At 40.7% G+C, this 14,676-nt stretch overlaps 1 protein-coding gene across 1 annotated transcript in view; it reads right to left on the bottom strand.

The window, feature by feature from the left end:
* Positions 1-10,116, bottom strand: part of LOC102052782 (mucin-5B) — a 44,038-nt gene extending 33,922 nt beyond the window's left edge. The window contains exons 1-8 of the mRNA XM_005441632.2: positions 9,903-10,116; positions 7,945-8,200; positions 6,376-6,490; positions 4,924-5,011; positions 2,767-2,900; positions 2,145-2,370; positions 1,252-1,377; positions 380-497 (exon numbers count right to left, since the gene is read on the bottom strand). Of these exons, the coding sequence (XP_005441689.1) occupies positions 380-497; positions 1,252-1,377; positions 2,145-2,370; positions 2,767-2,900; positions 4,924-5,011; positions 6,376-6,490; positions 7,945-8,200; positions 9,903-9,984 (1,145 nt within the window). The 5' untranslated portion in view covers positions 9,985-10,116. The remainder of the gene's footprint in view (positions 1-379; positions 498-1,251; positions 1,378-2,144; positions 2,371-2,766; positions 2,901-4,923; positions 5,012-6,375; positions 6,491-7,944; positions 8,201-9,902) is intronic.
* Positions 10,117-14,676: the final 4,560 nt, after the last annotated feature.

Below are 14,676 nucleotides of genomic sequence, written 5' to 3'. Positions count from 1 at the left end.
CAAGGATCAGGACTTTGAAACAGCTCTTGTAGATCTAATGGTTGGAAATGTAACTCATTAACATGACTCCTTGCCTCACTTTAGTGGCCAATGCCTCTGAACTAAATAGCGAGGAGTCTCATTTTTCTGCATTCTGAAACCTTGAGCTCAGTTTTTGCAGTTCCAGTCGAGGGTGGCAACTGTGTGAGGCTGAGAATTTCCAAATTTTCATGTACTGTTGAAATTCAGACTCAGGCTTTGCATTATTATTTAAGACAAATATTAGGAATAGGAAAAAAAAAAAAAAAAAAGGAGAAAAGAACAGGATGCAGCTCATCAACACTCTGAAATAAATGCCTCTGCCTTGTTAGTGCAATCACAGTGCAATTTACAACATTACCAGTTCTGGCAGGGAGTGAAGTAAGTCTCTCCAGATGAGTAGACTTTGCCTTGAAACATACAGGGGCAGCTGTCTCTGGGGACGCATTTTTTGCCACCGAGGTCATCAAGGATAGTTCCTGTTCAGACACATTGTCTAGTTAATATTCCTTTGGTGAGTCTAGGCAACACTATCAAGGAAGACACACATAACAAAACAACTCTGGAGTGAGTATTCAGCATTTCTGTAAATGAATGGGATGTGTTCTAAGGAAAACACCGCACCAGGCTCTTTCAGGTGGTAACGGATGGGAAACATTTTATACTAAGCTGAAATGAAAGCAATGTAAACCCCAAAGAGTATCACTGCATGTTACTGAAATTTGTCACTGTGAGCAGGATCATCAAGTGCCAGATTGCAAGCATGTGAGCCAGTTTCCATCCTTTTCTCATAGTGAATCTAACAGGAATCAGACCTGCATCTTAGCTTCTACTTCATGTGCAAATTTACATGTGTACATACCTGGCAATGCATTTATGCATATGTGACCTTCTGTGTAACTTAACCTCCAGCAAAATCTAGCCTATTAACAGGGAGGCACCTCACCAGACATCACCTACATTCTTACTGTCTAATGAAAACCTCTCCTTTTTCCACATCTGTACCATTTTTTTCTTTCTAGTCCTTAGAAATCTTTTCTCTCCCTTCCTCCAGTGTCAGGATCTTGAATCTTTAGAGATCCGGTTCTTTCAAGAAAGTTGTTAAATTATGCTAGAAGAAACAGTTTATTCATTGGTGTTAGTATAAAATGTTAAAGAAAAAAAAATGCCACTAACTGAAAGGGGCCAACCTCTCTCTGTGTGTGACCCATCGGAAGAAGTGAACTGCCTTACCAGGAGGACAGAAACAGCCATCTGTACACGGGGCTTTACAGATCCTGCTCCTTTCTGGGTCAGCACACGTGTCAGCACAGGAGTTTCCACATTCCATGTACTCCATGTTGTTTGGGCATTCCTGATCTGTAAGACCAAATGAAAACAGGGTATGTTAATGATGTATTTATAAGAGCTCTCAAGTAATTGTATCACTACCCAACTCCTTCTTCCGCCTTTCCCCCATATCTTGTTTGCAAAACTTTCTATCCAGATGTGTCATGTTTGTTTAATCTCTAAAGGAACTTTTAATGGGCACTTTTACTTCATGTTTGGAGAAAACAGTACTGCTGGGAAATATAAATTATTTCACATTATTTTACTAGCTCAAGGTTGGCGGAAGTCATGATACAAGCAAAGGACAACAGAATCATTTTTGGAGTCATAATAGTTTATTTTTGCCTGAAGCATCAGTCATTCTGGTATTAATTTCCTATCCCAATGCACACCAGCAGTTTGGGAGAACTACCTGTAGCCTTCCCCCTGGATTTAGTGATTTCCTGCTCTGTAGCTGCAACTACCAAGTATGAAAGCACAGGATACAGTAAGGACAAACTCATTAGACTTCTCAGTCTAGGCTCTTTATGAGTTAACTGTGCCTGGTAAATCAAAAAAAGAACTGGAGAGAACTTAGCCATAAGGAGGAGGGGGACAATATTAAGATATATTTCTAATTTAAGGAGCAAAATCAAGTTAAATTTGCAGAAGCTTTTCTATTAACAATGTTTCTGTCAAAGTACTTCTACAGATTGGTTCACAGTAGTTAGCAGAGCTCCCGGCTTTGCTCTGCTGGGATCAGAATACATGTGTATATGTCTAACCTGAAAGAAATCTCCAGAGCAGCAGTTACTTACAGCAAAGTTCTTTGGTTCTCCATTCCCCAGGGTCTCCCTTCCTGAGGACACAGTCTCGAGAGTACTGGTTTAAAGTGCTGCATATGCAGCTGGAAACCAAATCAGAGTGAGAAGAATTAACTACACAGTGGCACATATCCTCAGTGCAGGTCTCTACATAGTCATCAAATGCAACCACTTTGGGGCAGTTTCCAAAACGGGACATAAGTTTCTTGCATTTTGTTTTCTGTAAATGAGAAAAGGGAAAGAAAAGCAACGCTTGAAATTTTACCAGCTTTCAGGTTTATGGATGTGCAACGCAATTTTTGATGGTGTGATGCCAGAGTCACAGGATAATTCAGATTGGAAGGGACTTTTGGAGATTATCCAGTCTAACTTTATGTCATGGGGTCCTTTTTCTTGGACTGGAAGCTGTCATTCAAATGTGCATTTTCCCAGTATCTATTTCTTTTATACTGTAATGAGATATTTCAGTTATAAGATCAACATGTTGGTCAGACTCATGGGTAGGCTCCTGAAAAATTCAGTATGGTGCATGTTCTATAATTAACGTTTGTTTCAACACAGTTTTTCCAGGGCTGCAGTTCAGGAGGGTTTATACTTCTCAGCCACACATACTTACATATTTACTGCATCTATGGTCTTCCCTTCTAGGATGTCTTCCAGTGTGGTCATCTGGACTCACATCTGCACACTTTTCTGATGGATCTTCTACTTTGTGGAAGTTCCCAAATTGCCTTGGATGCATTTTATACCCTGTAAAATCCCCAGAGGCATCTGAGTAACTGCCTGCAATTCTGTAGATCAGGTAGTGAGTTATAAAGATGCACTTAATCTTTGGGCTCTAAGACAGTATGCTCTTCACCAAACACCCAAATTTAAGTACAGCATCCATTATTATAGTGAATGACAGCCTGATATAACTTCTGTTGAGCTACAGCCAGGAATCCAGCACATTTGTATCAGGATCTGCTGTCAGCCTGGGCATTTATGTTCACATGAGACTCTTGACCTTTCTTATTGCACCTGATCACTTCCAAAGACTTCTGTTCATTGTGGGTGTATTTGAACTTACAGTTTTGCATTCACTTGTGTAATTATTGTACATTTTAGTTTGCCTTCTATCAAAACGTAAATTTAGCACAGCATTAGATGCAGTGCGTTTGTATTCATCTGGAAGTCTATTACTTTTTACAGGCAACAAAGGATAGGAAGAGGGAGCAAGAGGAAGACAGGCACAAAATACATGTATGTTAACTATTACACTACGTAAAGGGGTGCATTTTCCCAAAGCATTACCAGAGACTTGATCCTGGATGCAAGAAATTTTTGCAACAAAGTTTGAAATTTACACATTTTTATGGAGAGTATGCATAAATTGCCATTCTCTCTCTCTCTCTCTTTTTTTTTTTTTTTTTTAAAAAAAAAAAGGTTTTATAGACAGATTTGTGACCAGGTCTGTTCTCTTATAATGGTTCAGTCCCTTAACTAAATGCAGGTCTGAGAGAATTACTTCCACAAAAATGTTATTTCCAGGTGTTTTACCACTAACTTTTCTGGAAATAGAAGTCTTTCTAAAGCCCTGAGCTCTTGGAGCTATGTGATTTGTCAAAGATCTCAATTGACATTAAAGAATATAAAGAATAAAATCTTAAAATGAGCTGCTTCATGCAGAAATGAGATTTTTCTTCCTGATAATTTTTTTTCCTTAAGAGAAAAGAGTCTGAAAGAATTTGGACGTTTATGCCCAGTGGATATTAAGCTGGGCAGGCAGATCGACTGCTGCCTGCTCAGCCCAGGGAGAAGGATGCGTTCACAGCAGAGAGGAGGGATATAGGAGGCCACCTGACCCCTGGGTGTGGAAACTTGTTATCCAGATGATAACTTGAACCAGATGCATAAAAGGAGAGCCTGTTTTTCTTAGAGCAATGCTTCTCAGTAGCTAACTTTCTTCAGAAAAAATCAGCAAGCTTTAGTTTTTGCCTGTTGCGCTTGTGAAGTAACGGGCAGAAACATGACTAAGATGCATTCAAAAAGCTTAATATGAAATACGAAAATGAATGCCAAATCTATTGCTACAAGTGGTATTTTTTAATCAAATCTCAGGATTCTTTCTGAATAGGTGAGGTAGACGACAATAGTTTTCTGGTGACTTAAGAAGCCCAGGTATTATATGAAGGGGTGACGTAACTTTGGCTTCAGTCCTGCAGCTATTATCTCAGCATGCAGGTTTCTTTCCACTCATTCTACCTGCTGCAGGACTGTAGCCTCAGCTCTGCTGTGTTGGCCTCTTTCCAGTTCAGCGCAATATCTGAAGGTATCAGTGGATGGCACCACGGTTTCTGCAAAGATGCTCAGTGAAATCTCTCTGGCTTAGTGATGGTGCTTTCATTTCATTAGAGGCAAACATAACCACATTTGATACCCAACTATAAAATGGTGAAAATGGAAGGACACAAATTGTACTTGTGCCTGATTTGAGACTACAAGTTCCTGAAAGGTTGCTACTATCAGTGGGAAACCAGGCGATGTTGCTGCATGATAGCCAGGCAATTAATTTGGGTCAAAGAAGTTTGAGACTTGCAAGTTTGCAAATGGCAGAGAAATCCAAATCACCCCAGAACTTCTTAAAATACATCTCCTGTATATGGAAATGCTCATGTATTTCAGAGTGCCTGTCAGGAAATCTGAAACTCTGCTTTGAGGAAACAGATACCAAGTTTTGTGTCACATATTAAGAGTTCTGTTCTATGTGGAATATGCTGTAATCATGGCCTACCATCCAAAATCAAATCATTCTTCTCACTGCCATCATAGTTCCCACACAGACCACATATTTTCTCTTTATATGTTTCTTCGAGGTCCAGCTACAAAACAAAAGGAAAGAGAAAGCCCAGAGCTTAAAGGCTTTTCCCCACATCAGCAGCACATGTTACAAAGCGATTCACAATAGAAAAGCACCATAGCAGAAATGCTTGTTATTCATTTGTAGCAGTCTTCTGTTACAAACCTGCCATAAAACTTAACTGCAGACAGGTTGAATTTAAATAGGAAGATAATCCTCTAGCAATTGTCATTCCTAGCTACTAAGGAGCTAAATGAAGCGTGCTGAACACTGGAGAAGTCCTTGGACCAGTGTCTCCCAGTACAGAGATAGTGGTATATAGGCATGTGGTACCTCTTGCAAGGTACCACAGCTTCACTCTGGGCAGGTGAGGTAACTGCTGTGAAGCTCGATGCTGTGAAGAAGCAGCTTCTGGTCATTTTTTAACCACATCTAAGGCTTTTTCTAGTCCATAGGCTAAATGGGACACTTCACAGATTTTCTAGGGGTGGGTCTGTCCAGTGTAACCTATTCTGCCCATACTTGGGGGAATAGAAAGCCAGGTTAGAACATTATTGCCTTGCTAGACAAAACTACTGCACCTAATCACTCCCTCATGCTTGGAGGGTAGTACTGGAGGTAGTACTTGGAGGTAGCACCAAAAATAGGCAGTGCTTTTCCTACAAGTGTGTCACCCTAAAAGTGTATCCACTCTACAGGGGATGCTTGTAATACTTCAGGTACTAATTAGTAGAGGGGAAGGGGGGAAGGAAATACTTCATTAAATCAGAATTTGAATACTACTTGATTGCTTCCTGATTATTTTTTCTCTATTCACCATCTACCCTCTCCCTGTCTCTCTGAACGTGCAACTTTCTTTTATCTAATATCTCAGTCCTAACTGTGGAGGTTAACTGTTCACACCCATTAGTGCAAATACAGTGTTGCAGAAGAGGATTATTTTGGGGTGGACACAGAGAGGGGAAGTCCCACATCGCAAGACTTTGGAATGAGAGAGGCCATTGTCTGAACTGGCCACAGGATATTAGTTTCCCACACAAAATGTACATCAAGACAAGAGGGTAATTAACAAGTCAGAGCTGGATGGACTAGCTGTGCTGCTGCCAGCACCCCATGGAGGAAGCAGGTAATTACAGGGGTGCTATCTCCAGGGTTAACAGGGACACCTTTTGTCACATAAAATGAGTTGGGAAGGCCTGGGGGTTGTGACTCTATGCCCCTGCCCCATGAAACTACTACCTAGTTTGGTATGTCCCTACCAGCTTACGGATACAGTGATACCTCCCCTCCCCAGTCTCTTATATCAACACAGTGCCTGCGTCCAACTCTGCTTTTCATCACTGATGAGGTTCACCAAGAGAAAAACAACTAACTGGCTGTTCATACTAGGAGAGTGTCAGCCCAGTTCCACTTGAGTGTCAGGCCCAGCTTGGAAGTGACTTGGAAGTAAGTGCAGGTGTCCTCAATCAGGATGCTCTTCAAGCTGAAAGGCATGGGGATCCTGGAAATTGGAGGGAACAAAACAGATTGCATTGAAAGAAAAGACTGATGAAATTCTCTCAGAGATACAGGAAGAAAAACTAGAGCCAAAAGGAGCTAAATAAGCCATGGAGATACTCTTTTCAAAGTCAGCCTTCATCCACACAATGCATTTAATTTATGCATGATCACCTTGTCCACTGTGACTTTTTACCAACCTTAATCAACAATTTATTTTGGTCATGAGTGTGTCAATACTGCAGCCACTCAGCTGATACTAATGCAGCTCTGCTTGTTTTTATATCCTGAGGACCTAACCTTAAAGGTTATAAGAAGATCACAATACTGGGAAAATGGCCCTCCACATGAGGATGCTGCAGGTTCTTATTATCCCTCCAGGCTTTCTCTGACATTTGGGATTCACAAAGGTGTGAAAAGAGCTCTGTTCTGTCACTCATGTACTGATGTGACTCAGACCTACACAACTTTTTTAATCTCACCAAGACAATTACTGTTCATTTTCCCAGAGCCTGAAAAACTTAGAAAATCAGAAAATGGCTAAAAGGAGATTTCTTGCCCCTTTGATTTAAAAGATACACCTAGGCTTTGCTACTATAATTACAACTGAGTGATGCTATTCTATATTTGGTCATTTCTAGAAAGCTGTCAAGATAAGATAGCCCATATGATTACAGTTTTCTGTCCAACAAGATCATGAGGGTTTTTCCTAGAGTCAAAGCTTGCCTTGGCCCTTGGTACCTATATGCTGGGAGCAGGTCACTGCACTTCTCATGAGGGCTGCCCTTAAAATTGTGTGCGACTTTCAGCTACTGTTGAATATGACTTTTTATTTATGGAGTAGTTTTACCCTTCTGCTTGCAGTTTGCTTTCTGGTCCATTTCACATTGGAATTAAAGGTACGGATTTTGACTTCTGAAACTTCTGTCTTTTGTGTAAGAAGATCACAAGGCAAGCTGTGATCTGAAAAGCAAGGCAATTTTCTAGACTAATTATCTGGAAAGGGAAAACTTTTTCTGAAAGGATCATCTTTTCCTGAACAGCAACATACAACAGTAGGGTTACTACCACAGAAATCATGTTATGAGAAAAAAGATACAAAGTTTCTACAGAATTTTCTATAAACGAAGTGTTGATGTTATGTCCTTCCCTTCACCCCTCCCTCCCAAATCAAAGCAACATTAAGGAAACTTACACATTTTGTTTTTATAACATACATATTGCTTTTTGCTTATCATGTTGATGTGGATCCCTAGGAGATGTAGTTTACATGCTTCTTGTCTCTTCCACCACAATGGAGCGGACCTTTTGCAATAGCCTGTTCAAAGTGCTACAAACGTATCACACACAGCCATTTGCACCTCTACAGCGTAGGACCGCTTCCTAGACAGACACCTGTTGCTAATATATAGTAAAAAACCTGCTGCACAACAAAACAACAGTATGGTCTTTACTTACTTGTTCCCATTCACTGTGATGCCTGTCTCCTTCACCTCCAAGATCACTCCATCAATGATGACAGTGAAGTAGACCAAGAAGTTATTCTTGTCACTGCGTCTGATCTGGATGTTAAAGTCCTGGTAGCTGTCATTGCAGTGTGAAGCGAAGACATATGTGCAGGTTCCAGGAAAATTGAACTTAACATGGTCAAATGTATGAAAGTGGAAATTGCCCCAGGTAGCACACTCACTCCTACTGACAGTAGAGACCTGGACTAAAGAAAGAAGTCATAGGAGGGGAGCTTAGAAATTCATCCCACATGAGGTTCTCTTTTTTTGTTGAAAGACATTAAAGGATAGATTTTCAAAGGCAAAAATGTTAACCCCTGGAAAATACTAGTTTGTGAGAAGGAGTTTCATCACACTGAACTTTTGAAGTCCATGCCAGAGATACCTCCAACATAAGAAGATGAGCCCAGGCTCCTTTGAAGTTAACAGTGAGAAGCAGAAGAGGTTCAGCTTCCCCACCTTACATACCTGCCTAGGAAGAACATGCTCTAAGACTGCATGTTTCTCTCCATTGTCTATAAAGGTTGCTGAGGGGTGCCCATGTAGAACGGCACCCATTGGCATGTATACTTTAGATACCTTTACACTGTAGATATCTAAAGTAAAGTGAGGGGGATCCCATCCTGCCTGCCTAAATCTCATTTCTGCTTTTGTATTCCTTCTTCTTAACACAGGCAAGAGTTTGGTCCAAAGCCTTGAACGGAGTCCCTTCCAGGAGATACCACAGGTGGTGTGACTCTTCAGCAAAATGGCAGCTGCTGATCTCAGCAGTTAAGGCTGCCACCAGCTGCAACAGTCAGCTCAGAGCTAGTTTCTCATCTCAACCAGAACTCATGCCTTAGACCTCTGAGCTGTACCTCTGCTGAAGGTATTGACACGTACTTCAAGTGCATAGAAGACATCACTTCAGAAAGTACTGTTCACACCACTAAGCTGCACAAAGCCAGTATGAATCACCTTGAATTAAATAAGCTTGCTACAAAATGCTTTTAGCATTTCTTCCAGGCCCATCTGAAAGACTGACAAATGAAAAAGGGCAAATTTCTTTATGTTGTTTATGTAGCCTGTTTAGGAAAATCAATATAGTAACATCCACCACAGATCAAATAAAAACCAGTCATTAATGTACCCAGTGAACTCTAAAATATTATTAAAATATTCTTACCTAATAACCAGCAAGGGAACACTGAAAAATTCAGAACTTGATGTTAGAAATGGGCAACACAAACTCGAGTGCCAAGAAGTCCTTACAGAAACAGCTTTTTAAAGTGACTCTTCAAAAAATTGCTTTAGGTGTTTGCAGCACTAAAGTGGATTATGGTGATCTAGCACTTTTGTACACAATAATGAGGGGAAACTAGAAAGTTTGGTGATTCTTGGAAGTTGAGTTACTAGAATTACTAAGACAGCAATAACTGTCACATTCATTGTTAATGTATTAAGCGACTGGGAGAAGATTAAGACATTCAAAACTAAACCAGGAGGTAACAGTGCAGCAGACCACAAAGACCGTGATTACTCCTAATGCAGTATTTCACACTGGGCAGTCAAGCCTAGCAGGCACTATAGTAACATACTTCTATAGAGACTGCATGTGAAATGTGTTGAAAAGGATGTCGCTTTTTTTTTTTTTTAATGATGCAAACTGTATCCAGAGAGTATCCTCTTTCAAGATTAGACACTTAGGACATCAAACAGTTGATAAACTACCTAGTAGTGAAAGAAAAAAAGTAACATACTTAAATCATTACATTAAGAATGAAACTGTACAATGTTAAACAGTATCTGGTACGTCTACAGCTCTTACATGAATATGTTACATATTTTCATTTGACAATTCTATTTGTCACCTATGGAGAGCAACATTTAAGCAAATAATTTGAGAATTAAGATACTTTCTTTTCTTACCTATCTGAACAGGTTCTTTGCCCTTACAACAACTCCAAATTAGGCAGAAGATCCAAAATGACCTCCACTTTTTTATTTCCATCTTGCCATGAAGCGGTAACTTGAAAATCCTTCCAGGGGAGTGTTTTTTTCTTGGCTTATAGGCAGATTTTTATAGTCCAGGAATTTGGCGTGAGAACAAAACACCGATGGCAGGGTCCCCGAAAGGTGGAGCTTCATTCAGTTTTCTTTTGGTGGTTCGTGTTTAGCACCCAGCAACCTTCTGTCTTTCAGATTAGACAGGTATCTAGTTCTCTTCCTTTCTGCAGAGACAGTGCTTTCTTATTTCCTTTCTTTAATACAGGTCCCCCAGCCCCCAACACCTACAGTGTTGCTTTTTCTTTGGCAACAATAGTTTTCTTTTTCATAACATCTGATTAGTAACATGCAATCATTGCCCTCTTTTAGAGCTTTCATCTGGCTTGCACATCAGCAGTGTCCCCCAGCTCAAGAAAAAGTGTTCGTTGACTCTGCTAGCTTGATGGTGACTTCTCAAAGTTAGAGCAAAAAATATTGTAAGGTCAGGCATAATATATGGTCTATATAGAGCAAAAACTTTAGGCAGCAGGGCAATGTCCTTTAAGAAGTGTATCCAAAATATCTTACAAAAACCACCAGAGCTTTACTGCTTCAACAGATGAGGAATGGCATTAGTCTACAAAGTGCAAACTTCTTACCTCTATTGTACAAATGGGATTTAATTGCACCAGTCAGACATGGGAAGTCAATTTGTTCCTTATGCACACAAAGGTGGTGCTTTCTCCAAACTGCATAAGGGAGCAGTGCCCGAGTCTCACCAAAAGGTAGACACAATTCATTCCTTCACGTCCTCAATTATGCTGCTGTAAAAGGGTCTCTTGGTGCTATCAGAGTGCTCCAATACCCAATCACATACCCATGAACAATTCAGCAGGCTCAGTGACGTCCTACATTCCACTGTAGGACAATTCTTAGATATCCTGTCACAGGTGATTGACGTCAGTAATTTTAGGGTCTCTTTTAGAGATTTACTTGCTCTGTTGGCACAAGCTGGCCTAGCATTTCTTCACCTTACCCATGCTGTGGGAGAACTGCTTCTGACACAGAGCAAGCCTCTCAGCTAGTCCCAGCAAATCAAACATGGATAACAGGCGTTCCCACATTGTCAGCTGCTCTAGGCCTCTTTGGGAATACACTAATGCCAGAATGATTGCCTGTAGTAAATGGGCACAAACACAGTTTAAATTGGATTTAGGTTTCGCCCTTTTTCCAACTTTTCAGGCTGAGCGTGTCCATGCACTCACCGAGGCACACACATGCCATTTTGTCTGGTTGGCAGACAATAAGCTGGTCCTTGAGAACTGCATCTTGCTCACTGCTTTACCAAGCTTCCTGACGCTTACAAAGTGTCCTAAAGCTGACCCACTGCTTCTTTCAGCTGTCCTCCTGCACAGTTAGGAGCCACTTGCTAAGCAGCTTAAAGAATTGCAGGTGCAAATGTCTGCCAGATGAAGATTTGCTGCTGCTGTCACTCTTAAGAAAATCCTGCACTAGCGGGCAAGAGCATTGTGCGGTATATGAAACATGAGTTCATGTTACCCCTTTCCCACTGTCCGTGTCCCATTAATTCTATTGTCAGTCGCACTTGAGACAGGGCACAACTGGAAGGTAAAGTCTGTTCTTGAAGCCCTGCCATTTTGGCTGGAATACAGAACCAACAGACTTTATGGCACCAGTGATGGAAGTAATAGGTTTCTGCTGCTTTTCCTTTCAATCACGACACATCTTCTCTGCTGCTCTCCATCGAAATAGTTACAAAGTAAACCAGCAGAGTATCTAGCAGATAAACCGAACCATGAGAATATGACATTGTAGGATGATCTGAAATTGAATACAGTGCAATAGTAACACTCAAATTTAGCGGATTTCCATAATAACTTTCAGATTGAGTTCTTGTTCAGGCCACAGAACAGTGTTAATGGCAGGTGTGGGGAAGCGCTGTGAAGCCCAGGAGAAAAAGCACGTAGGTCAGTAGACCACAGACACTGACAAAGCAAACTTAGTTAAGGCTAAAGATAGAAAGCTGAAACCTATTAACTTTCCCAAATAAAAGCTAGCATCCAAATGCAGAACTCTGCTGAGATAGTCAATTTATTTTAACCATGGTCATCTTCCTTTCCCATTCCCACCCAGCCACTCAAGACACCTATTTCATTCATATTGGTATGACAACACAAAAACCAGGATTCTAGAAGCATGATTCCTGACCCTAGAAAAAAATAATTTTATTCCTAGCAGACAGCACAAAACCAGTAGGAACCACACATGAACTACTTGCCAAAGATACCCTTCAGGTTGCAGTAATCCTTAGATGACAAAGACGTGGTGAGGCTGACCACTGCTACTCCCACCCATTTGTCTTCTGCGTGTGGGATGGTTCAGGGGCATGGTGAGGTGGGCAGGAGGGATGAGCCAAGGCATGATTTTGCCCTGCAAGCCCCACTTAGCATTTAAAGGCCTGGGAAGAGCATGAACAGCACATGTTAAAACTGTGTTCAAGGAACAGACAGAATAAAGCAAATAATTCATTGAACCACCATCCATTTATGCTCCACTCCGCAAAGAAAGTAATATCAGTCCTCTGGGATCCTCCCCCGAGAAAAGCAAAAGCACATCTCTTGCTACTCAGAGAAACAGGAAACCCAGCCCTCTTGCTCTGTACATAGCCATTTTCTTACCTCTGCTTGTCTGCTCTGTCATTTTTGCCATTCCTTTGCCATTTCTCAGGGAGCAGAGTTCCTGTCAGTGACTAACCAGAGCTATTTCTGGTTTCTCCACAGAGTGCTGGCTACACTCCTTAGAAATCACTGGATGCCTCAATCCCCTGCAATGATTTCAAGGCTACTGTCAGGGGAAGGTTATTTGCATTCAAATGAAGTTTTTATATTCAAGTGTGGCAACACTGAGGTTTTCAGAAGTACAGGGTAGCTTTTCAGAAGGAAAGTCAGACTTGACAGGGAGCTCCTGAATATGTTGATCACTTACCACTGAATCATTGCTATTGCAGGCACACAGGTTATAACTATTCCCCCTGCAGCGACATACTGGGATTAATAACTCTTCCCTTTATTGGGCCCTGCAGCATAAGAGGCCTTCTCTCTGCTGCAGCTGTACTAGCAAAAAGAACAATTCCTCTTGGCCCCTTTACAGCCCATTTCATGGATCATTTGCCATTAAAGGGTATGTGATTTTAGTAAATACAATAGGTAAATATTAACTCGGCTTCTTTATCACCACTGACTCACTGGAGATAAACTGTCACAAAGCTAATGTAATACCGTGACTCACATCTCATATTTTTTGATACAAACTTGGTAAAGAGGCACTCAGACTGGGGGCACCTGGTTTTTTAACGGCATTCATAGCTAGCCACTGCACTGAAGCTTGGCAGTTGCATTTGTACTCTTCTGTCAGAAGATGATCCCAATCATACTGTAAAACATGAAGTCTACCAACACTTTTGTAGCACACCATCCTGGGTCAGGGCAAGCACAGGTGGGGTTCAGCTTGGAAATCCTCCAATATTCCAGTTCATTTCAGGCAAAGCTGGTACTGCTTCTTCAAATGTGAATCCACTATAAAATAGTGTTTTACAAGCACTGCCAGGTAACAACTCTAGAGAAATGATGTGCACTTCATTAACAAGGTAAAGTTAGCTAGGAAAAAAGATTAATTTGGATTTGGTATCAAGCCTTCTTGTGCCGATAATACACATGATAAAAACATCTGAAGTTAACTTGGCAAAATATTTTACAGCACTAATTTGCACATTGTAAATTGCTAGAAGAATTCAAGAACAACATGTATTATATTTTTATCCTTGGTATAATCCCATAGAATTTAGGAAATTCACAAAGATTTATTGGATCCATCAGGTCTGCATCCACCACACAGTTTGAAATGGCTGGCAGTAAGCATAAGGTGATCTGTAATAGGCAGAGGAAAAGCAGGGAATGGATCTCTGTCATTAATTGTTGATTAAAATACATGAAGAATGCCTTCAGTATTTTAATTTGGATAGGAGAAGGTTTGGTGTTTTCTTACATGTTGCCCTAGAATGAACACAAAGCTCCTTAACCTCTCATCTTGCCATAGGATTCCTTGACTTTTCCTGAACTAATCAAGGGCATTAGTCACTCCTCTTCACAAGGAATCAGTTCAACTGCTCTTTCCTCGCCCCCTCCCTTTTTTTTTTTTTTTTTTAAGACGATGTAGATCTTTCAAAATCCACATACAAGGAGTAATGATGACACGGCTGATTGGTCTTTGTGCACACAGGTCTCATTGACCTATTGGCACTTCCTCACGTAAGAAAGACTCCCTGCATAGAAAATCATTTCATCAGGAGGTTGAGCCCTTCAGCTTTTTCTACTTGAAAGAGTTTTCTTTAAACAACTTTCCTGGTGAAAAATATGGAGTAGCAGAACAAAGGGAATCCAGGGCTCCACATGGGGATGGATATGAACATTCTACTTTAATAATTAGAGCTTTATGAGTTTCAGGCCAGAGCAGACTCTATGATATTTTTTAAAAGCAATTTATTATTCCACGGATGCCAAAACAATTCAGAAGAAGTCACTGCATACTTAATACTGAAGTGTGTATAACCCTGATATTACATGAAATTACATACCCAGTAATGATCTCCACCATGACTGAAAGTTACTGAAAACCAAAAGAAATGTAGAGAGATGGG

The sequence above is a fragment of the Falco cherrug genome, chromosome 10 (genome assembly GCF_023634085.1).
Source record: "Falco cherrug isolate bFalChe1 chromosome 10, bFalChe1.pri, whole genome shotgun sequence".
NCBI classification, from domain to species: Eukaryota; Metazoa; Chordata; class Aves; order Falconiformes; family Falconidae; genus Falco; species Falco cherrug.
The sequence above is the reverse complement of the archived record's forward strand: the minus strand, read 5'-3'. Positions and strand labels throughout refer to the sequence as shown.